Here is a 25,182-nt window from a genome sequence, read left to right as displayed (position 1 = left end):
ATAGCCGAGTTTCGTCCCAACTTACACTATTCATTTTAAACTTTACAGTTTATAGGAAATCAAGCCCTGGTAAGGTAATCATATGGATCCTTCAGCCTTTCCTTAAGACAATTATTTCCAAATTCGTTATTGTGTTTCCACGCTCTTAAGATTCTGTTAGAATGAATGACCGTGGCTAGGTGAGGAGTAAATATTCTGAATGAAGTCACCAGTATTCAAGCAGAGATTTCAGCTCTGATATATCACTAGATATGCTCAGAAATCATTAAATCAGAGTCGACTGCGTGACCCCCGGGAATCTGCTCAATTACCCTAAAACTCGAGTGGGGAGGAGAATCCTAACAGGTCCCAGATGTGATCATTCTTCACCCAGTCAGGGCGACCGACTAAATCTAAAGGGCCGAAGAGACACCTTAGTACAAATTATGACAATCATAATCACAATCTTATTTTTAACCCATCATATTCAAACTTGGAACTTGGGTGTTATGCTGGAATAAACCTCTCCCATTGTCAAGCAGCAAATTAACAGAGGCCTTACATGGCCCATTTGACTGGTAACAATTAATTATTAATGAAAAAGCATATTTAATTGGTTTCTGCTGTAAGAATTTAGATGCTGAGCTTAAACGTTTTTGGAAGACAAAAGCCATCAGGTTAACGGTAACGATCTTTGCAACCTGCCTTATAACTGAACACTGACATCACATTATACACGCAGTAGGGGTACCGTTCGCTTGTAACCCCCATCCTTTAAGATTGACACGATATCATGGGGTTGGGCAAGGGCTGCATTTCAGGAGGGTCAAGGGTTGTATATAAAGTACGTGATTGTTTTTCACAGCTATAGATTTTCGCGTGCGTCACAAGGTAGCACTGAGAGAGAAAGCACAATCCCTGGTGACCTCATACTTTTTATGTAACACCAACCCATCTTCATAGCTCTCCCCTACCCCTTTCTTTCTCATATATATATATATATTTCTCGACAATTTAGAAGTGTGGCATTCTGTAAGATGCCATATACCATAAAATATCAGATACATTTATATTTTTTTACCTCTTCAAACATCTTTTTTTATGTAATCTTCTTTTCAAAGAAAGAAATTGGGAAGAGGGTTGTTTGACAAGTGGAAAGCACAAGCATTCATATTTAAAGTTCTCAGATGAGTTGAACACCTGTTAATAGTGAAAAGTATCATGTTTCTGACAAGCTGTCTTCCTTGTCACCTTTCTGTAGGAGGTGATAGAAAAGTGCAAACAACTCACTTTTCTTCACATTTACATTTTTGATCACCTGAATCCTGTTTTGATACCTGATCATTTTTTGGGGCGGCTGCTCAAATGGCACATGGGCGGCCATCGGGCAGGGCAGTTACTTTTTAGAAGTTAAAAAAAAAAAGTTATTTCAAAGGACATGTACTGTGTAGATAAATCTAAGGAGACTTAAGTCACGGGTATCCACCGTCGCAAACGGTGGACGGTAGGTAGACAGAGAATGACTGGGCTTTGGGGGTCTAATAAAAAGTGTCTAAGAGGAGCTGTATTGCCTCTATGCCATACTTGGGAACTCATATGGTTTTTGCTCCAATCTCAGGGTGAAGGGGCTGGTTTCTAGTGTCTGCACAGATTTGATAATACCTTAGAATCCCAACTAGCGCCCTTGCTACCAGTATGTCATGGTTGATATCTGTACTTGAATGCTGGTGACTCACTTCGTCTTTGAATAATGACAAGTCAAGGTTACCATGGAGACAGGTGTAAGAGTCATTTGGTTAACACATTTGGCGAGTCACTATATAGAATTTTTTAGGTTGGGGTATTAAAGGTTTAATGGGGGAATTAAGCATGGCTACCCTACCCCGGAGAAAGAGAAAAGTGACCCAGAGACGCTGCCCTTCACTCAGAGATTCCGGGTCAAACCCCGAGAGTTTCTAAGTAAGCTCTCCAGCCGGTGCCTGAAAGAATATAGCAATAGCCCAGGAAACTCTATTATATAAGGAAAAAAATCAGAAAGACGTTTCGACCCTTGAAGGGTTCTTCAGCAGGACTGATATGGCAGCGCAGGCCTGGTTCTGGCAGCTTCTGAGTCGTTCTGACGGCCGCGGCATCCTCAGCTTACTACAATAGCCTCAGCGGTGGATAAAGTACTTTTAACATGAGTCGTTTAGGGATAATTGCTCCCGTGTTACCTAGACTTTGCCTGACCCTGTATGTTTTTAGTTACGATCTAGCAACTAAAAAAAAAAAAACTGCAATAAGCCACAAGCATTTTTTTGGGTCAGATAATAACCCTTCATCTGCTGATAGGGTCAATTTCCTTAATCCCAGCACAAGACAAAAAGATGGCAAAGTATTTCATGTATTGCTTTAAAACTTTATAGGATTATGCCTGGGAGTGCCTGCCAGGAACAAATCTCAATAAGAGATTCATGTTAAGAAAAAATACTTTATCAACCAAGTGTCCCGCTTTAGCAGAGAACTTGGGAACTCAGATCCCCATTTTTAATTATATGACATCAACACAATTATTCTGCAAACTTGGGTTATTATAACTATAACACTCTTGGCAAAGCCCCATTGCTGATATAATAATGAACTTAATTAATTTAGTTGTATAAAACTCAAGAGTTTTTGTGAATACCAATGCTGCTAAAGTGATATTTTTTGTTTCAATTTCATTCTTTTTTTTCTATTTTAGCCACTTTGCACGTTTTTTTTTCTCAGTCATTAACTTTACATTACAATGTGCCAGCTTTTAAACTAGTTTTGTGAAATGCTGTTTCCTCTGTGACCAACAAGTCCTGGAAATTGCTTACTTTATTTCTTTTTTATCTGTTATTTTCTAGTCTAGACATGTTCTTGCAATTAAGCAATTATCCCGCTGTTCCGTGAAGAAAAAAAATGCAAACTTTATAGCAACTTTTTTTGCGTGCTTCATTTCAAAATTTAAAATAATAATTAAAAAAAATCACACCATTTTTTTCACATGTGCTAATAAGCGAGCTATAATTATTTATCTAATAGGTTTTAATATTTTTTGTGCATTAGTTACAGTTTGATTGCAGATCCACTTATGCTGATTAGGATTACAAAAAAGAACCAAAAATATGCCCATTTTCTGGGAATTTCTCTAGCTTTCCTTCTTCAAGGGAGTTGCTTTAGTGGGAGGAAGATTGGGGTCAGGGGTAAATTTGGTGGGGGCAGAATGTATGCCAGGAGTGGCCGCGGGCAGCATATATGCCAGGTGGTAGTTTAATGGATATAAAAATAATTCTTTAAATCTGATGCCTCCACTTACTTACCACCAATGGCTTAATTTAGGGTTAAAAGCGATAGGGAGGAAAAACAGAGGTCTTCATATCTTGGAGTATCCAAATGTATCACTCGGTCTAAGGAATTATCATATACATTTTTGAGAGTGCGAGTCAGTGAAAACTTTTACTCAACTTCTAAGAATTGCAGAAAGTAGCACTTCCAATCTTTGGCCCAAAAAAAAAAAGCAGCAAACTTTTTCCCACCCAGAGTGTTTGTGGTCATTTGCATCACACGTGATGGGTAAAAAGGGTAAAAAGTTAAATCGTAAATAAAGTCTTTGACACTGGTCTTGGAGTTACCGGGAAAGTGGCGGAAAGAATAAAAAAAAAATTATCTTTTCGTTCATCTCGTTTATATTTTTTACAACAGAATTAAGATATGTTTTACAAATTAGAAGCGCATTCATGTATTTATGTGACATACAGCAATTTATTCACAACAGACTCCTTACAGTTTGTTTTATAAATATTGGAAGATAAAGGGGTGTAAAAATGTATTTATTGAACTGACCCTATTAGTGATACTCTGTCTCTGTTTTACCCTTCTGCCTATTAGTGTCAGTATGAATCCGAGCGACCTTTTCATTAAGCTTCTTGCAATTATCGTGCTAATAGCTAGGTTTTGTGTTTGCCAGACAGTTTTTATTTTTTTGATTTAGCCTGTGTTGTTTGTAATTAACTTTTTTCGGCCACAATAATGGCAGAAGAGCAACATTTTCTAAATTAGCATTTATGTTGAGACAACAATAATATATTAAAATAATATAATGAAAAATATACCACCTATTTGTATATATTTACATGTACAAATATATATATATTTCCGTTTTATATGGATCAGAAAATTAGGTATAAATATTTGCTATACAACCACAATTTTATAACTTCACCAAAATATTAAATTTTAGCTTCCAGAATTTCTGCATGAGTCTTTACCTTTGAGACCCAAATTCGAATAGCTTCCTCCTGTATCTGAATTTTCACTACAAAATACTTAGTTTTCTTTATTTTATCTTTCAGGAAGGCCTTGGGCTATCTGAAGAAGACAGTGTGATACACATAATCACCCAATTCTTTTTCTATGGGAAGAACGGTGGGATTTACCAATAACCAACGCGTTTCACATTCTTGATTGACCTTGAACAGGAATAAATCGAGGACTGTTAACATTTACATTACCAAAAATGAAGGACTTTTGTTTACATGGCATCCTCCTGTCCCTGAGCTTTGTGTATTTTAGTAATGCCACGCCGATGGAAAGAAATGGGAAAATGAGGCAATCGTATCATGGACGACATGAAAAGGGAAAAGAAGGGCAGGTCCTACATCGGTCAAAGAGGGGGTGGGTTTGGAATCAGTTTTTCGTAATAGAGGAATATACCGGACCAGATCCTGTACTTGTTGGACGGGTAAGTTCCTAAACTACCTTTCTACAACCACGCATATTTGATTAGCCCAGGTTAATCTAGGCAACTGCCTAGGGTTTCTGGCAAGATGGATGTCCTGCTGCATTCTACAATGAGCATTTTGCGTTGTTTGTTATATAATGTATTAAAAGGTATTATTTGGCTTAGACAAAATGTTGATTGTGCCGTCCACTTTTAGAGCAGGTCTGTCATCTTAAGGTTTACTCACATAGAAACAACATAGAAGCTTAAGAAGCTACAGCCTATAACTGGCTTCTTTTGTGTCACCTGACAAATGTTCCTGTTAAAAATGATCAATGTGGCTAAAATTTGCTTGATGACATCATTACTTAATTGAAGGGCTTGGGCACTCAGCTCAGCAGTACTAGAAGTGATGATTCTAGTGCTGTACTTAGTATTAAATTCATGAATGAAGGTATAATTTTTGTTGTTTTAGAAATGACCCCAAGTTAAGGGACCATCAACTTACCATAAAATTAGAACTGCCTGGAGAAATACAAGTTGATAAATAATTTTGGATTTGGGATCCTACAGAAGAAATATTAGGGGTTGTGTATGATAGAACTAGGGCTGCAACTAACGATTATTTTCATAATCGATTAGTTGGCCGATTGGCCTGATACACCACTCCATCCTCCCCAGACATGCCACGCTGCCCTCCCCACATATGCCACTCCACTCTACCCCCATATATGCCTTATACACCCGGATACACCCTGATACACCACTCCGTCCTCCCCAGACATGAAACACTGCCCTCCCAAATATGCCTTATATATACTGTATATGCCTTATAACCCCAGATATGTCACTCCGTCTTCCCCAGATATGCCTTGTACCCCCCAGATATCTCATAGTCCCCTCATAGAGTCACAGACCCGTTCACAGCACAATGACACCATACTTTTATAAATAAGTACAGGGTTAATCTTCACTGCCCCCAGGATTTAGATTCCCCTTAGTTTCCCCCCCCTTTATCTCTAACTGCACCGTAAGTTAACTTTATTAAATTAATTAAATTAACCCTCAGTCCTCATTAAATTAACTCTAAACGCCCCATTAACCATAACTACCCCTAAATGAACTCTAAATACCCCATCAAAACATTACCCTAAATTAGCCCTAAACACCCCATTAACCATAACTGCCCCTAAATTAACCCTAAACACCCCATTAACCACAGCATCCCCTAAACTAACCCTAAAGACCCCATCAACCACAGCATCCCCTAAATTAACCCTAAAGACCCCATCAACCACAACAGCCCCTAAATTAACCCTAAACACACCATTAACCACAACTCCCTCAAATTAACCCCAAACACCCCATTAACCACAGCTGCTCCTAAATTAACCATAAAGACACCATTAACCATAGCTGCCCCTAAATTAACCCTAAACACCCTATTAACCATAACTTCTCCTAAATTAACCCTAAACACCCCATTAACCATAACTGCCCCTAAATTAACCCTAAACACCCCATTAACCATAACTGCCCCTAAATTAACCCCCCACCTCCCCTAACTTTCAGTAGCCCAAATATTAATTTTATACTTACAGTTAGATGAGTGTCACAGCCATGTGGTTCTGGCCTTCTGGGAGAAGGAAGGGGCGGGGCCAGTTGTCACAGTGATTACAGGAGGGACTGGTAAGTAGGAGCTGCTGCTGTGAGTCAGACTAAACTATTATATAATGAGGGGTATTTTTCAGAGCGTTTGCTCTGAAAAAACCCTCATTTTATAATCGATAAAAATCGATTCAACTAATCGATAATGAAATTCGTTGGCAACGATTTTCATTATCGATTTTATCGATTAGTTGTTGCAGCCCTAGATAGAACACGCTATTTAAATGCAAATTATGACTTTTGGGTTTTAAGAACAGTTGTCCCTTGATTTTTGCCTATATAAATCTATTAATACACAGGGAATGCAGAGATGGACTGAATAGTTTATACAATAATCAGATCCCTCATACTGATTTATTTCAAAATTTCTTATTGTTATGGTACTTTTGCTCAAATGTAAACCAAATATTCATCAGTATATGGATTTGTCTATGTGCCTCGTGAATATGTATTCAGTTCACCTATGTCTTTATAAACACTAGTGGAATATTTCGGTTTCAGAATGCATATTTAATTTGTGGCATCTTGACTGGGTTGTAGTATTGTTAATTTTTTTTTTAATTAAACAAGAATTTTGTTGTTTTAAGGAGTGTGTGCTTAGGGATAGGGTCTTCCTTTAAATAAACGTGATTTAAGTCATGCTTTAAAATGCATATTTAACTCATCAAAATAAACAAAAATAAAAAGTACAGCCTTCTTCCACATTACCATTGTGAGTCACAATGCAGAGTTCATGTTTTAACCAATTCCTCAGAAGGAATATACATTAAAACCTTTTGGCTACCAATATGCGATGAGGTCACAGATGTCTTGGGCAAAAGCCACCAATAGCAAAAAAAAAAGTTAATACTGTGGTTGTAACTTTATACTGAAAAAATAGCAAAATAACATTTTAAAAAATCTGATGTAAATCAAATTAGAAAAAATGTCATTACACAGGGATCAAGTGTCCTCTTTAACTGTGGATACGTATGCTAACTTATCTTTTATTTATATGGCGCCAACAGTTTACTCAGCGCTTCATACAATACATTTATTCAAGGGGTATGACAAGACTAGACTGAGACAAACCGATACATTAGGTGGAGATGGCCTGGCCCGGCTCGCAAGCTTACAATCTTGAGACTACATAAAGAATTTTTGACAAGCATTTAAAGGGAACTCATCACAATTAATTGGATATATCATAGAATTAACCACCATTAACTAAGCACTTACCAATATTCATCTTAAAACAAATGAGTGTTTTATTCTCCAAATGATATTGCTCTTTGAATTTGAAAAGTGCAGCTGTGCCTTCACACAGACCAGAACGGTATCATACGTAAGGTGTGACATAAGCCTAAAATAAGTTGAAGTGTTCAGATCAGAAGAATAATTATGATTTAGTTAAGTTGTGGCCATAAAAGTACGTTTGGCTGAGATTTGTCAAATAAGTAGGAGTATCTCCATCTCTATGTCTTCCTGTGCAAAGTAGGTCAATGGAATCCAGAAGGAGTGCTTGTGAGAAAATTATGTGGGCGGATCTAGACTTTTTTCTGCTCGTTACATTATTTCACAATGTACTTTATTTTCTAACGTGTTCTCAACTACTGACTTGCTGAAATGTAATAGCGTGTTTGTCTGCGTTAAAGGGTATTCAGTACTGTGAGCAAGACACTTTAAAGGGAGTTTTATTATATCATAATTATAATGTTAGGCATTTGGGTTGTCTTTTGCCTTGCTAGACATAGTTATACATTTGATGTGACGATAGGGTTTACGTGGGGAAACTTGTATATGGTGCCCCCTTGTGTCGTGGGACATCAACTTTAACTGATTTAAGTTCAGCTATTGTATGCAATGTCGCTGGATAATTTTAACTTTTAGGTATATTAGAAAAAAAGTTTTAAGTTGAAACAGTTAATATCATTTATTTTAAGAGAGTTCAAATGAAAAGTATGTGTTAAGGATAGCCTGCTGTAAAGTGATGCTGGTGGCTGGTTTAGTTAGCATAAGGCTATTGTAAAGATGTGCAGATAGGATGGAAGAATGATTGATTTCTGCCATAAGATTCACACACACACACACACACACACACACACACTGGTCACCAACAGTTCTTTTGGTGCCACATTAACTTTCATTTGCATTAGTAGGTAAAGTGATTGCATGTTATACGTAAAATTTTCTTTTTTCTTCTTACTGAAAATTATCTTTTTTGCTGTAGCTTCACTCCGACGTCGATTCCGGAGATGGGAAGATAAAATACATACTCTCAGGGGAAGGCGCTGGGACCATTTTCGTTATAGATGACAAATCAGGGAACATTCACGCAACCAAGACTCTGGACAGAGAAGAAAGGGCTCAATATACATTAATGGCTCAAGCCGTGGATAGGGAGACCAACAAACCCTTGGAACCGCCATCTGAATTTATTGTGAAGGTCCAGGATATAAATGATAATCCTCCAGAGTTCTTGCAAGAGAACTATCATGCTAGAGTGCCAGAGATGTCCAGTGTGGGTATGTTGAATTTTACAATTTGTTTATAAAATGATTGTCACCATGTATATATACCATTAAAAATCAACCGTTAACAGATACAATAGTCATTTACAAGAATAACACCGTCTGCGCTGGATTTCTGATCAATTTCATGTTATTTTAATGGTAAAAATTTGCTTTTCTTTCAAAAATGAGTAGATTTCTAAGTGACCCCAAACTTTTGAACGATAGTGTATACTGACTAACCCTGTTCCTATAGTCATGCTCAGAAATTTGGACTCAAGAAAACATGGAGACATTAAGTAGTCTACTGGGTACTAGTAGACCTGTAGCTATCGCTAAAATGTTTCTTGATGAGAGGTGATGGGTAGGACATGACTCTTAATATTTAAAAACATTATTAGCACATACAACATACAGTATATATACTAAGTTATTCTTTAATGTTTTATATTAACTATTTCAGAAAAAGTATAAAGCTTTTGTGTTATAGAATGTTTATTCACACTCAATGCAAATGTTTATGCAACTATTTGGTTTGAAATAAAACCCAGATTTGCACTTAAAGCAATCGTCAATCTGAGAAAATGTCCTCCTATTTTACACCACCCCAGCCTGCAGAAAACCTAATCTAACTTCTGCAGTCTTATTGTCCTAAAGTATAGAAGACGATGGTGAACATTCTAAAGCATATTCAAGAGGTGGAAACCCAGAATATTATCCTAACTTGAAGGCATTTCAAAACAGTGTTGTACTTCTTTAATACGTATTGAACCAGCACTCATTCATTGTATATGGGCTTTATATCAGGTATAGAAATTCTAAGTGTTCCTAATCAAATAGTTTTGAACTATAACATCATTTTTTGTGGCTTGCCTGTCGAATTAAACCTTGCCTTTATACGAGTGGAAGCAAAATGAATTGCTTCAGAGACCTGTGTTAAAAGACTTTATAAAACCTACTTGCCATTAGCAACGAAAAGCCTTTTTTTATGTAATAATTAACTTCAAAGGGTCCGTTGGGGTCATTTTTCCTTGAAATTCCCCATTGAGGTAAGTGGGAAATTTATTAGAAAAAAATATGTCCCTAAAGGCCGTTTAAAAACCTAATCAAATATCCTTCCAGTTTCCTGTAATAATTTGGAGTGATCTATCAACCTGGAGCTTTTTAACGTTTAAACCGAATCCAGATGGGATTTCTTTTTTTTTTCTTTTTTAGCAGTGACCTCACGTTGGTGAATGACTTTGGTGTACAGAGAGTCTCTAGTAAAATCAATCTCAGAGACTGAATATCGTGGACAGTCCTAAAGCAGGTTTAACTGCTTTGTTTACAATGGAGATCCTGTACTGGATATCCACCTTTTTCATTTTGGATTTATGGGAAAGAGCCATGATTTATTCTACTGAAGAAAAATTAGTCTGAAACAACAGTCCTAATTTAGTGCTGAACAACGAGGAGGGTCAATTGTCATTCTCTGACGATGCCAGTGAGCCCCTGGTTGGACAACAGTTGTTTTATTATTTTATTTTCTGAAAACAAAATTGAAAGTATTACTCTACAATCCACTTGTGCATGAGGTTCACCATTAACTGAGACCATTGATCTGCACTTGAGGGACATCTGTGGTCCACCATACCAAAGAAGAAGGCAAATTTAGAAAGACACCTTCACTAACCTTCTTAAGAAGGAGGCTTATTTCAAATCCCTAAACATTTGAGGGTTTACTACTTGAATTAAGTTTGTACATCATACATTAAAATGATATTTCTCTGCAAATACAATCATCTCTTTCTTGAAGGAGACAGAGGGTCTTCCATAACTACTTCCACAAAGCGAGTACTCCACCTACAGCTTCCTTAAGATTTCCTGTAATAAATGATGGCTACGTTTTTAGGATCATTTGGAAGATGATCTTTTTTTTCACCAAAAATGTCTTCTATGTTTTGAAAATAAATCAGTTACTTTTTCTATTTAAACGTAAGATAAGATGACAAATATACCAATTCAACTCTAGAATTTTAAAGTTAAGAACTACACTAGATTCCGGAATTGTTACAATTAATGTATTAGTTAATTGCACTTTGCAATAACCAGCCTTCATACAGTATTATCTGAAAAATATGAACAATAGCAGTAATCATCATTCATTGTAAATGGATATTTAAATCCTCCTGCAAAATGTATGCTACTAATGAGACAAAAAATATCTATCCTCCTGAATAAATTGGAATTTTTTATATTTATTTAAGGAAATGAACACTAATGGAAATGTTTTACGTTTTTCTTTAGGTACATCAGTCATCCAGGTAACAGCTTCGGACGCAGATGACCCTACATACGGAAATAGCGCCAAACTAGTTTACAGTATTCTCGAAGGGCAACCATATTTTTCCGTCGAAGCACAAACAGGTAAACACCGTGGTAGTTGGAATTTATTGCTTATTTTCTTAATGGTAAACTATAACGCAAAGAAGATTTTATATTTCTAAAATGTCCTTTCAATCAGCAAATAGTTAATAGTTTTGAACACCTTGGGTAGAGAACCCTATGGCATATCCTCATGTCATCTGTAGAAGATGACTGATTTCCCTTCCAGACCATCTGGGATATCTTTTGGTGTCATATGGTGTGACCAACTAATTAATTTTCCCCTTTTAAAAAACTAAAAAAAAATCTCTCACTATTGCAGTGGGTATTAAAAAAAAATTGCTTTCGAGTGGGTACCTGTTATACATGTCGAGTATATGGAACAAAAATTAACATGAAAATGTATCTGAGGCTTATCCAGCATGAAAAGGGTTAAATACAGTTTGGGGATTCAGACAAAAGCAGCATGTGCAATCTAGGTCATTATTGTTTTCTTTTTTTTTTTACAATAGAACCTGTATAGGATTTTTCAATACTCAAACTGTAGTAATACACACGATAGGTGGACGAAGCTCAAAGTTATTTGAGGAGATTTTAAAACAGGTTATAGAGCCGAACTACAAAAACAACTTGTAGAATGTTACAAATCTGTGATGTCTTGGATCAAACATCTATAGCACTTGATTTTGATCTGTGCTGTTACATTATTTTAACATTGGGGACCATAACGTCAAATCCAGGTGCTGATGTTGGTTCAATCAACATTCCTTTGGTTAGTTTCTATGGTAACGGAACATTCATCTCACACACTAATTAACGTTGGATAAATGAGAGGTTGGCCGTCTTGTTTTCTTTTGTCGGGATTGGAATTTTTGTAGCCCATGCATTTTCAGGGGCAATGCGAAGGCTTAAAACAGCAAACTGGTGTAGAAGGTGCCTTCAATGACAAATAACCCCAGCAACCGTGTTGTGGACTTGAAGTGTTATGATATGCCTTTATGTGATAGGCCATTGACTGCTCAGTTAAACAATGGACAGAATGTTCAGGGATATAGGTTTCTGAATCTAAAATAATTTTGTTCTATGTTCTTCACCCAGGAATTATTAGGACAGCGCTCCCTAACATGGACAGAGAAGCCAAGGAAGAATATCACGTGGTCATTCAAGCAAAAGATATGGGAGGTCACATGGGTGGTCTTTCAGGGACAACCAAAGTTACAATAACACTGACAGACGTCAACGACAACCCACCAAAATTTCCACAGAGTGAGCAACCTCTCATAATACTGTTTGATACAAAGTTTTACTCTTCAAGTGGTCCTGTCTTCTAAAGCAACTTAACAACATTCAAGTTTCTGAAATGCAGGAGGCATCTGATTTCCTCATAAGTTATGAAACAAATTACCTTGATTTTAAAATGATTTAAAATTAGCAGCCAATCAGGATAAGCAATGATTAAGATCAAGTAAAAAAAAACACTCCTGATTATTATAATCCTGATTATAGTAAAAGATCTTTCGTCTGCACTATTAATGTGCAAACCTACTGCTATTAGTACCATGTATTATTACTTCCCGCATTGCATTGTGCTCTGTAGAAAGACATACATGTAATCAGTTTCATTTACATATATGTAAATGTGCTCTGTGTACTGTATGCTCCCAGCATGCATTGCAGTAATTATGTATCAAGTGGCTACATTTTTTTGGTGGTAGTTCATGATTTAAAGATAAGAAAGTAGTTGGTCATGCAGGATTATATAGAATATATACTTATTCACAAATAAAAAAATAAAACAGTGGAAGAAAATCTATATATTTGTTTAAAAAATGGGTAGCTAGTAGGCCCACATAATAGAATTAGTGCTCTGGTTTATACATGGCTCGCCCGGGCACGAGGAGAATTTTGCTCAGACCAGGAGAGATCACATTTTGTAATAGGGAGCGATAGCGTTGAACAGCAGCACGGCAGGGCCCAGGACAAAAGCAAATGCAGATGATTATTCATTATCCTCTATGTTTTAAATTATTTCTTTTCATGGCCAGCAGCAGCACCTCCAGTAATGTACTATGTAGCCTGAGATGAAACGATCCTTGTTTTATTTCTGTCTTTGAACGAGCTTTTACGAGAATTCTAAACCATTTGAATTACATTCCAAATTCTGTGTCCAGGTGTATACCCCATGTCCGTGTCAGAAGCAGCTATTCCGGGAGATGAAGTAGGGAGAATAAAAGCCAAAGACCCTGACATCGGAGAAAACGGCTTAATAGAGTACCGCATCCTAGAAGGGGATGGAGCTCAGATGTTTGAGATCACTGCAGATTATCAAACGCAGGAGGGGATTGTAAAACTTAAAAAGGTAAAGGAAATAAGCTCACGTCATATGCCAAGTGATTATCTTTCCTACGTAAAAAACATGAGAAGGCATGAGAAGGTGTTTTGCTGCTCGTCAGAATAAAATGTTATCAGGAAAAACTAAGGGATCTCAATATGTATGGCATGGAGGGGAGAAGATAGAAGGGGAATGTGATAGAAACATTTAAAAACTTAAAGGGTTTAAACAAACGACAAGTGGGAAGTGTATTACAGAGCAGGAGAAGTGTTAGAACAAAAGGCCATAAACATTTAAGGATTTTCTGTGAGGGTGGTGGATAAGGGGAATAGCCCCCCTGCAGAAGTTCAGAGAGGTTAATGAAGTTAAGGAATTTAAAGATGTATGCGATAAACATAAGGCTCCTGAGTCTAAGACTGATTAAGGTTTGAGTCTTCACAGCAAGAAAAAACAGGAAGACTAGATGGGTTTGATAGGTTAACCTATAGTCTCTTTCGTAGCGACACAAGATGTCTTGGCTTTTCTCCATCTGGTCATTTGCCGAGGGCTGCCTTTTTTATGGGCATCATAGTAAACCGTGGGATTTGCTTGGTTGCAGCTTCACCTGTGCCGATCGACAGTCTGTCCAGATGGAAAAGCATTTTATTAAGAAAAGTATTGGGGGAGCCAAATGTTTTTGTGCCCCTTTCCAAGAACATGCACATCCATGATGGTACATAACCCCCTGGGGACCATACACTCCTAAAATATTATACTTTATATTAATAACAACCTGTGAATTTTATTATCGCATCCGTATAATGTCTCATTATTGTCTGTGTAGGTTGTTGACTATGAAACCAAGAAGTTTTACAGTATAAAAGTCGAAGCTCGCAACATCCACATTGATCCTAAATACATCAGTAAAGGTTTATTCAAAGACACCGCCACTGTGAAGATTTCAGTAGAAGACTTTGATGAACCTCCGGTGTTTTTGGAACCTGGGTATATTCTGGAAGTATATGAAAATGCCCCCGAAAATACAGTTGTTGGCAGAGTACACGCGAAAGACCCCGACGCGGCAAACAGTCCTATTAGGTAAAGTTAAAATGATTATTATCAATCCCACAGCGGAGGATGCCATGTTTTCTTGATCAAAGCACTAACAGATGTAGATCAAACAATGCGAGCAGATCAAACAACAGCTAGATTGTAACATCTGTTTTCAGGTCCGCTCCAGTGACCTCCTGCTGTTCCGTAGGTAAAACGCAGGAATGAAAAGAAGAAAGATGAACTGCCATGGAAAGGCAAATATATACTTAGCTGTATTCAATTTATTTGAATCCATTTCCCTTGAAATAATATTTGCATCTGCATGTGCCATGCCCATCTAGGAAAAAGCGTTGCTACATTGTTGAAGTTTTCTGGATACCTAACTCATGCTCATACTTTTGTATAAAGCAGCAACATTAAAGGGACACTTCAATGCATCTAATAGCCGAGAGATCCATTTAAATTTACATGTGGCCCCTGTTCCACAGGCATTGGGGTATTCTGCACAATAACCCTATGTGCATTTGCCCCTTTCTTCAACTAGCCTTAAAACATTTTTACCCTAAGAGCAGAGCCCAATGCGACGGGTTCTGTTTTAGGTCCATTTGGATTATATAAAACTGTCGTATAATTTTTTTCCCCATTTAGCTTGTATTTACATTTTCTTGAGTTGAGAAAAGCCATTCAAACCTTAAACGTCTGTATTCTAGTAATCAATAGGCTATAACAAAAAAACATCTCTGTAGCGATACAACGTTCAAATGACTCTCCCCCAGAGACTAGATGAATCTATTTGTGAAAGCTAACCGAAGCAGGACTGAACTCAAGTACGAGACAGGGAAAATAGGGAGACACCAGTAAAAATGAAATAAATGTAATAAAAAAATAAATGAACAAAAACAAATTTTTCCGAAGTGTCCCTAAGTTTATAGTTTCCATGTTAAAACCAGATTTTTGGTGCCTTCATCATCTATCTAGTACTGATTCTGTGGATGCCGTTTAGTGATCAGGTCAATGTTTCTCTGTGGCCGGCTAAATGTGAACGTTATCTGCAGATATGAGTAGAGGAAGCCACTAAGACAATCGCATTATTGAATGTTAAAACACTATTGCCTCTATGAATAAATAACATTCAGTACGCAGACAGCGGCGAGATACTCTATCTGAAGATCTCCTGTCTCCTAAGTCATTGCATTTTGCATGGTACTTAAATCTTAAACCGCTTAGTAAATGTAAACATTCAGTCACGGGGTTGTTAAGCTGGTATCATTTAGTTAGGGCTTACAATGAAAATGAAAGGTATTTAGTGTCCCATTGAGATTATACAGCACTGCCAACATGAACTGCATTACATTACATCTTTAAAATTGATGCCGTTAACCTCAGAGCTGACATGCTAGACGGAGTATGGGGTTATGGATCTGTGCACCCAACTCTGGTTTCACTAATGGATTCGGAGCTTGTTTGTCTGTAGATATTGATAATCAAGTGTAGAGGTTGATTATCCAACTACATCGCTGACTGTGAAACCAATAACCCATATGTTTCGAGCTTACAAATGTAATTAAAAACACATCGAATACAATATATTAGATTATTTACCTTATCACGTAATGAATAAACTGTTACTAAAATAAAAGGTTGGCCAAAAATATGAAATTGTAACTCTTCAGAGACCATCCATTCACAATAAAAAGATTTAACCAAGTAACACAAAAGCAAGCATTCGAACATGTATACCACTAATTATGTCAACTGTTGTTAAAACCTTGTTATCCAAAAATCAGAATTCTACCAGTTCATCCAATTTATTTTCGCACCTCATTGCCAGGTCTCCACCAACTTCACCAAGGTTCTACACATAGAATGACAAGTTTCCTTCCACTCCCACACCGTTCTAGTTCAAAGAAAATGCCTACCTAACGTTCCACAGCCCCCTTTCTGCCCCATAAGGAACATCTTTTTAGTATAATATTTTACAACCCTGGTTCTTGGAGTGTATTTAGTAGAACTCCTTGCTATGCTCGTATGATCCCATCTTATCTTTTACCTTCAACATAGCTCTAGATGAAGACCAAGAATATTAATTCAAAGAAAAAAAAACCTCATCATGAAAACATTAAACATTTATTTCCAATTTAATTTACAGAATCAAGTCACTATAGTAATTTTTAGAAGACCTTTCAGATATTCTCTTTTACCAGCAATTTTGCTTGCTTGAAGAAAAAAAAAAAAAAAAACAGACAAATTATTCTTTTTTCAGCTTACACTATCGTTATTTGTCAGTAACTGAGATCCCCAGCCCCTTGGCTATATCTTTTGAAGGGGTAAACATTTATTTATTAATGTTTTCATTTCTTCCCGGTTTAATAAATGATGCTGTTTCATACAAGGGGACAATAAAATGGATTTCCACAAGAAGGTCTGTTATATTTTTCTGACAATCCAATGCCTGGGAGATATACTTTTTTCCCTTGGGTTTGTCTTTAAAGTTTTTAGGACAGCCGTTGTCTTGCCTGCTGCACTGCGGGTAAACTACAGAAAACAGATTTAAACCAGACACACGGTACAATGTTATTTGTTATCTTTTAGGTTTTATTTTATCCTTTTTGGAAAAAAAGACAACTTTGTCAACAAACAGATATACTTAGTAATGTAGATACTGTATTTGTTCTGTTTGATGACGCGAGCTCACGTTTAAAGGCTGATGTCTTGGCTTATACACCTTTACATGTGTATTTCCTCACCTTTTTGCCCAAGAGAACACATTTATCAAGAAGAATTGACCACAGATACAAATGTTGATCCTTAAAGCAGCCTTGTGGCCTGGGCACAGTAATTAATCCTTAAGAGGGGACGAAGATTAAGGACGTGGTTTGTTCTGCAGCAAATAAATCAAAGAGGCTGTTTATGTTAAACTAGGGCACATTGTATGATCGTTACTTTTTTGTTACTCACATTATATAAATAGTAATATAAATGACAGTATACACCGTCTTATGTCCTGGGTGGCCATGAGGCTTACGGGTCAATATCCTTCTACGCTGAACAAAACAGTCATGGTTGCCCATTGTAAAGCATTGCGGAATATGATGGAACTATATAAGTCAATAAATAATAATGTAACGGCAGAAATGTGTTTGCCATTTTCTAACAATGTTGCAAGCCCTCAACTTTTAGTAAGACTCCGTCCGGCCTTCTTGAAGGAACTTATTTTTCGCAGCGCCAGCCACGCAATTATTTTGTGGAAGGACCTTTACAGGCTGTTCGTCTTAATCTTCTTGATTGACAATTACTTGTAACTATATTGTAGTAAACGTGTAAGAAACCGAAAAACTAAGGGCTATGCCTTAAATTGTTAAGTAAGTTGAAGGAAGGTTGAAAAACAACAAAGGCCGATATGTTTAGTAATTCCTTAACGGAAACAAATTTTCAGAAAAAGATAGGAAATCTTAGTTATTAAAAATGTTATATTTGTAGTGAAATTTTCCCATTTAATATAAATAAATACAAAATGTGCCATTTTCATACTGGGCAAATGGGTTAAGGCAGGCTTATTATGAGCCATTGTGGCATTCAAAAAGCTGATGCAGTAGATAATATGTATTAATATTGTATATCTTTAAAGGTGCGGAACCCAATAAAACAGAATTCCATTGAGTTACGAGTATTTTCTCGTGTTCCACATTACAATTTGTTTTCTTATTTATAGCACTGAAAGATTTCTGATGTTGCAAAACACAACCTACATGAGAAAACGTTAATAAATAATGAGGCTAAATCTCTTTTTAAAAGTTGTTTGTGAGATTCCATTAATATTCTGATTTTGCCATACATGCTGCTGGGAAGCTACTTTCAAATGAATCTTTAATATCTTAACACTCGAACATCAAGCCGCTTAGTAATTTTCTTGTCTAATTACTCTGCGATCATCCTCTTTAGGTACAGCATCGATCGGCACACTGACCTTGACAGATTTTTCAGCGTAGACTTGCAGGATGGTATCATCAAAACCCTGAAAGCTTTAGATCGTGAAGAGGGCGCTTGGCACAACATCACAGTCATAGCAACTGAATTCAGTAAGTATTCCCCCAGATGGTGCGAAATCGTTAGTTCAGTTTCACAAGAAATAATAAAAAAAAGAAAGTTACAAGGAAATTACAGTCTATAATATTTTTCATTCCTGAGTTGGGAAAAGGGTATCATTTCATTCTTTTTTTTTTTTTCACACACACTCTTAAACAGACCAGCAATACATTTAAGGCCCATGTGACGGTAAACTGTTTCTTGCCAAGAGAAAACATTTAGAATGTGTAACATTGTGAGTCCTAAACTTTCCTTAGTGACTTATATTGAGCCAAATCAATACATTTCTGTATTTCGGTGTGATATTCTTTTTATTTTTTTTGTTCTTTACATAGAGACCATATCCTTTTTTTTTTGCTTTTATTAAATTTTTTGGTATATTATATTTATATGTGCAGGAATTATATAAAGTTACCTTTGGGGTCGCCCTTGACTGCTTGGCCAGGATACATCACTGATTACATTCATTTCTTTGTGACCTCAAAACCACGTGAATAATTGTAAACTAAATTAGTATTTTTTGCATACCGCATTTATTGTTTTTGTCCCGCAGCCAAAAGAACATTTATACACGTTTTCTGCCATTCATGTGCATTTCTTTATAACTCCAAATATATGTAAATTATTGTGAACTAAATTCCTATTTTTCTTTTGTAAAATATTCTGTTGTCATTATTATCATTATCTAGATAACAATCTCCATGAGACCAGAGTCCCAGTGGCAATCAGAGTTTTGGACAAGAATGACAATGCCCCCGAATTAGCAAAACCCTATGAAGCGTTCCTCTGCGAAAATGCCCAAATTAATCAGGTATAATATTATTATTATTATATAATACCTCTTACAGCCGATACATTCAAAGAATCTGATAAAACTAGAATTTGCAGTCTAAGACAAAATGACACATTAGGTAAAGAGATATTACTGGCCACATTGTGATAATTCTGCCAACAAATACAAAACCATGCTTTTCACAGTGTAATAATTTTATAATGCTGGTGGGATTTCAAAGGAAGATTAAAAAATGAAAAATTAGATACAATCTCCAATAGCAGACTTATACATTGGATTATCCTTTCCTAATATGGTAATATATATATATATATATATATTTATATTTTTTATTTTATTTTTTTTTGGCTACATTTGGTCACATGTTCTCATTCAGTTTAAGGAATATATATTTATTCAATAGAAATTAATGAGGGAGTAGATTTATATAACATTTATTTCCGGATTTAAGGCTATCGCTATTTGGTTGTTGAAATGAAACAAACAAAAATAAACTTTTTTTTTTTTTTGCAGCATTTATTGACGATAACAGCTATTGATAAGGACGATACGGCAAATGGCCCACGCTTTTTCTTCAGCTTCCCGGCGGAAATTGTTCATCCCAATCAAAATTTTACCATAAGGGACAACAGAGGTTGGTATCGTAGAGACGTATATATTTTATTACGAGTTACAATCCTTGCTTTGAAGCCAAAGCTATAGCAGCCATAGATATGTGGCACAGAGGACAATCCATACGTTGTACTATGTAACAGATCTTTGTTAATTTAGTTTAAAGCCTTTGTTAGTTTTCCAGAATGCCTTTATAGTATTTCAGTGTTGGGTGAAAACAAATGTCCCTAGAGAAAGGTAGACAGCTGAATAGAAGACAAGACCGGTCGCTGGATTTGTGGCAGAGGGACTTCTGTTCCCCTGGACCTGACTCCCTAGGCATGGTCGACCTAGGCTAGAATATACCGCTAAAAAGTAATAAATGGTACAGGAGTACCATAATACATAGAGAACATTTCTTTTAAATAACCTCTTGAATTCTAACACACAATGATCTAAGGCCTTAGTTGATTTTCTTCTCATTTTATTGCAATTTATTTCCAGCATTTACTTATCCATCTTGCTTATAGATACAGGTTTCAGAATTTACATAATAAACAATTGTATTTAAAAGCCTAATGGGCAATAATTCTATTGACCTTTAAACTGAATATAATACCAGGTAATTTTCATTTTAATAGCATTCCTTTTACCCCTTTTTTTGCAGGTAATTACATTCCAACCAAAAAGCTATCAAAACTTCCAGCCTTTTTTTTTTTTTTTTTTAAAGTGATTTCTTGTGTTACAAAAAGCTTCAAATATGAAACTTTAGTTTGCATAAAAAATACATAAAGCAATTGTATAGATCAAGCTGTGTTAAATGGCTTAGTCGTTTTCAAGCTGAGATATATTCCTTTTCTCCAGTAGCATAAACAAACTTCTATCACATTTCTGAAATTATTTTACCCTTGGAAATTAAAGCAAACAAAGATATTTGAAAGTATCCAGTCGCTTTCTTTGCATGCCGATTTTTTAATGAAAGCTATTATTTTGAACTCGTATCGGTATAAATAAATTTTAACGAAAGCATTTACGCTATTGAAGAAAGTAATATTCTATCAAAATGCTCAGGAAAGCGACATTGCTGGTTCTCTGTGTTACAAATAGCGAAACAGACAGAATACACCGGGGGGAAAAGGCACTAAGCTGAGATAAGGCTCTCTTTTGACTGAATTCTATTACCTGTTAAACTGTTATCATTGGATTTTATTTATAAACGCTCTTTTGTTGTCTACAGGCCAATTTGGGGATAGAAACGTTGGTAATTTTAGTGAGAAAATGAACTCTTTGTCAGTACAAAAAAAAAGAATATATATTATCTCAACGCAGTGGAAATATTTTCTCAGGCTCCATACCTACGAGTTCACAAGAGCGCAGATATGTCCTCTATTGAAATTCAGTCCAAACCGCCAAAAAAACTAAATGGGTTAGCATAAAATATGGCTCGGTTGTCTAAATTAAGCAGAAATTAAGCAGAAAAGGCTACATGAAAAGATGTTGATTTGGAATAGAATCTGGAAACATAGAATTTGATGGCAGATCAGAACAATTCGGCCCAGCTATGCTTTTCCTGATGTAAAGAATCAGACCTTAATCAGTTCTATGGCTCGTCTTAGATTCAGGATTCAGGATGTTGAAGATCCCCCACATATATATAGCTGGGTGAGCCAGCCTTGGCTCCAAATGGGATGGCAATATCTGACTCTTTAACTGGTTCGACAAATAAGCCAGCTGTGATGTAACAATTTGGGTTTGATCTATTATTACATGTAGTTAGAAATGTGCTACATTATAACACAAAGAACTAGTGAAACCAAAATTTTATTCTCTTAAAAGAAATTAACAGAGATAAAAGAGATAAATACTACTGTTTATATACCTGTTACAGTTATACAAAGAAAAAACAAAATGGTAACCGTTTAGATATTAATGTAGTTAAACTGCAGAGCTAACGTCACTGACAAAAGACGGGCAAACATTTTGAACAAATATGAATTGTAGAACGAGCATTCTTCCGGTCACCGACCAGGATGCTTGGCGTTCATGGTGCAGTCAGATGTTCTAAAACTCTTTGGGACACGCAGAATACATCAATGACCACTGAATGTTCTTTATACATTCAAGTTGGAGCTCATGTACCTGTTAGCTTCATTGGCCAGGTTATTTTGAAGCTCATCATATGCAACCATGAAAGCTAAATCTTGGAGACCAAACCGCTTCACGAAGCACATTATGCGCTCAGGCTGTATCTCCACATATTTCCTTCAGATTCAGATGCATAGATTATTTTGGTTGAACCTTATTTGAAAAATACTTTGTTAACGTTAGAGATCACTTATACTATATGCACTAGTCTGATCTGTAGGGTCTGCAATAACATTACGTTTTATGGTTCTTCTAAGCCTAGGACAGTTTTGTTCCAAATTTCCATTTTTAATGACAAAGCACCTTATTTATAAAAATATATCTTAAGCAACTTTAAAGTGGTTTCTGCACAAAAAAACCCATCCGTGAACTACCTGACTAACCCCCATATTCTAGATACTGAATAACACAACTAAAACAACTCTTGAAGAACACAAGTGACATAACATGACATGTATATGTACCCGTATGCACGTACAAATGTACACATTCTTGGATACAGAGCACCCATTGCAATCAGCATCTTAATTCTTTTGAGGACTGATACAGTTCATCACTATGCTGTACTGTATTGCATATAAACGTAGGTTAAAATCTAAAATATGTTTTTCTATGATGATGAATCATGTATTTGCACAATTTGCACTATAATGTTTTGGAAAGAATACGTTCCCTAATGACCCATGGTGTTTCTTTCTCCCTCGAAAGATAACACAGCCAGCATTCACGTGGGTCGCGGAGTGTTCAGCCGCCAGAAACAAGACTTCTACCCACTCCCCATCGTGATAAGCGACGGTGGAAGCCCCCCAATGAGCAGTACCAACACTCTCACGATCCGTGTCTGTAGCTGCAGCGATGGAACGGTGCTGTCTTGCAATGCTGAGCCTCAATCTCTTAATGCTGGCCTAAGTACTGGAGCATTGATCGCCATTCTTGCCTGTATCGTGATTTTATTAGGTAAGTGAGATGCCATTCCCGGCTGCATGACTTAACAGACGTCATTTAATCATTGTTCTGTGCACCTGTCATGGTTTGCAGCATCTTAAGAACCTTCAGGAACACTGGAAGCTAAAAGTGCTGCCTTTTAAATATTTAAACACATTTGAGTGCTCCTCAGGGGCATCTCTATCAGTTTCCTTTTTTGGCATTTCAATATGTATTACAGTAATGTTATATTTGTTATTCCAATGCATATTTACAATGAGAGTGTAAGCGTGTAAGCAAGCATCACTATGTGACTTGTATAGATATGTAGATTAATTCAATGAAACTTTGCAAGAAAAGCGTTAAATCAGAATATATTTATTTATTCTTTTCCACAGTGATCGTGGTTCTCTTTGTCGCACTGAGGAGAGAAAAGAAGGAGCCGCTCATTGTGTTTGAAGAAGAAGATATCAGAGAAAATATAATTACGTACGATGACGAAGGCGGTGGAGAAGAAGACACGGAAGCTTTCGACATTGCTACGTTACAGAACCCCGATGGAATTAATGGATTTATGCCACGGAAAGACATAAAGCCTGAGTTCCAGTACCCACCAAGAGAACTTGGAATGAGACCAGCTCCGAATAGTGTTGATGTTGACGATTTCATCAACACGAGGATACACGAGGCCGATAATGACCCGACTGCACCTCCTTATGACTCCATCCAGATCTACGGGTACGAAGGGCGAGGTTCAGTGGCTGGCTCTTTAAGCTCATTAGAGTCAGCGTCTACAGATTCCGATTTGGACTATGACTATCTACAAAACTGGGGACCTCGGTTTAAGAAACTAGCAGACTTATATGGCTCCAAAGACACTTGCGAAGACGATTCTTAACAATAAACTTCTAAATTTGGCCTTAAGAACTGTGTAATGTACTCAAGTATTCAGAGTAAACATTAACAGGTATTTTTTTAAAATAAGAAAAGAAAAAAAAAGGCTTATTTAACCTTGAGAGGTTTACAGACAGGATTCCTTCACGAACACGAACTTTATAGTGGTGGTGGTGGATACTGTAAGGACCATGTGACCTGTGTAGATGTTTTCTAGAACAAAACCACTTTAAAAAAAAAATAAAAGGCAAAGCAGGAACCACTTAGTGTAAAGGGAATATCTTTACAGTGTGTAAAATAGTCATCAACTTTTATTTCAAACAAAGCTTCCACAAGATAGAAAGGATACCAGTTTTGAGCTGTAATGTCGCCTTAAACTATGGACACTTTATATGTAGTGCATTTTTAAACTTGAAGAGAAAATATAATCTGCCAGCTTAAACCCATATAATGTATGTACAGTAATATGTACAATTATAATGTCTATTGAGCATCAGACTTGTTACTGCTGATTCTTGTAAATCTTTTTTGCTTATAATCCCGTCTTAAACTAATACGTGCCGGATAAGCACCTGATTTCTATGTCATTTTTAATGTATCTATTTGTACAATTTTAAAATTCTTATTTTAGTATACATACAAAATATCAGTATTCTGACATGTTACGGCATCACACATATATTTTATGAACATCGTACTGTTGCTTTAATATGTGCTTCAATATAAGAAGCAATCTTTGAAATAAAAAGGACCTTTTTTATTTCTTTTTTGTGACTCGTAGGTGTTGCTAAAACATTCTTATTTTTCTTTTTGATGTTATTTTTTTAATTTTGGTAAGAGCTATAGCGAATCTCGTGGACCCCTCACCAAAAGTTTACTTGCATTAAATCAATACATAAAAAAATGTTGACATGTTGTGTTAATATTACTTTAAATAGTTAAAGATGCTTACATAATATGTTTGTGTTTATAATCCCTGTGTCTTGTAACACACTATTTCATTTTGAATGGTTGCTCTTTCAGAGAAGGGCTAGCACCCTTTGGCTTGCCCCCAATTTACGTACACATACCTACACTCAGTCACACTCACACACTTGAGGCCATCTTATCTGTACTTGTCCCCACATTCCTGATTTTTTGTACCGCAATGATTTGACTA

At 36.3% G+C, this 25,182-nt stretch overlaps 1 protein-coding gene across 2 annotated transcripts in view; it reads left to right on the top strand.

Moving 5' to 3' along the window:
- The window catches only part of CDH11 (cadherin 11), a 53,623-nt gene extending 28,833 nt beyond the window's left edge, over positions 1-24,790 (top strand). The window contains exons 2-12 of one of the 2 annotated variants that reach the window (XM_053449635.1): positions 4,342-4,726; positions 8,583-8,877; positions 11,149-11,268; positions 12,325-12,492; positions 13,398-13,585; positions 14,382-14,635; positions 18,533-18,669; positions 19,366-19,487; positions 19,983-20,103; positions 22,914-23,162; positions 23,528-24,790. In XM_053449635.1, the coding sequence (XP_053305610.1) occupies positions 4,502-4,726; positions 8,583-8,877; positions 11,149-11,268; positions 12,325-12,492; positions 13,398-13,585; positions 14,382-14,635; positions 18,533-18,669; positions 19,366-19,487; positions 19,983-20,103; positions 22,914-23,162; positions 23,528-24,027 (2,379 nt within the window). In that variant the 5' untranslated portion in view covers positions 4,342-4,501 and the 3' untranslated portion in view covers positions 24,028-24,790. Of the gene's footprint in view, positions 1-4,337; positions 4,727-8,582; positions 8,878-11,148; positions 11,269-12,324; positions 12,493-13,397; positions 13,586-14,381; positions 14,636-18,532; positions 18,670-19,365; positions 19,488-19,982; positions 20,104-22,913; positions 23,163-23,527 lie in introns of both variants that reach the window. The other variant, XM_053449634.1, reaches the window with a different exon arrangement.
- Positions 24,791-25,182: the final 392 nt, after the last annotated feature.

Source organism: Spea bombifrons, chromosome 10 (assembly GCF_027358695.1).
Source record: "Spea bombifrons isolate aSpeBom1 chromosome 10, aSpeBom1.2.pri, whole genome shotgun sequence".
NCBI lineage: Eukaryota > Metazoa > Chordata > Amphibia > Anura > Pelobatidae > Spea > Spea bombifrons.
Note: the sequence above shows the minus strand (reverse complement) of the source record. Positions and strands in the feature narration are given on the sequence as shown.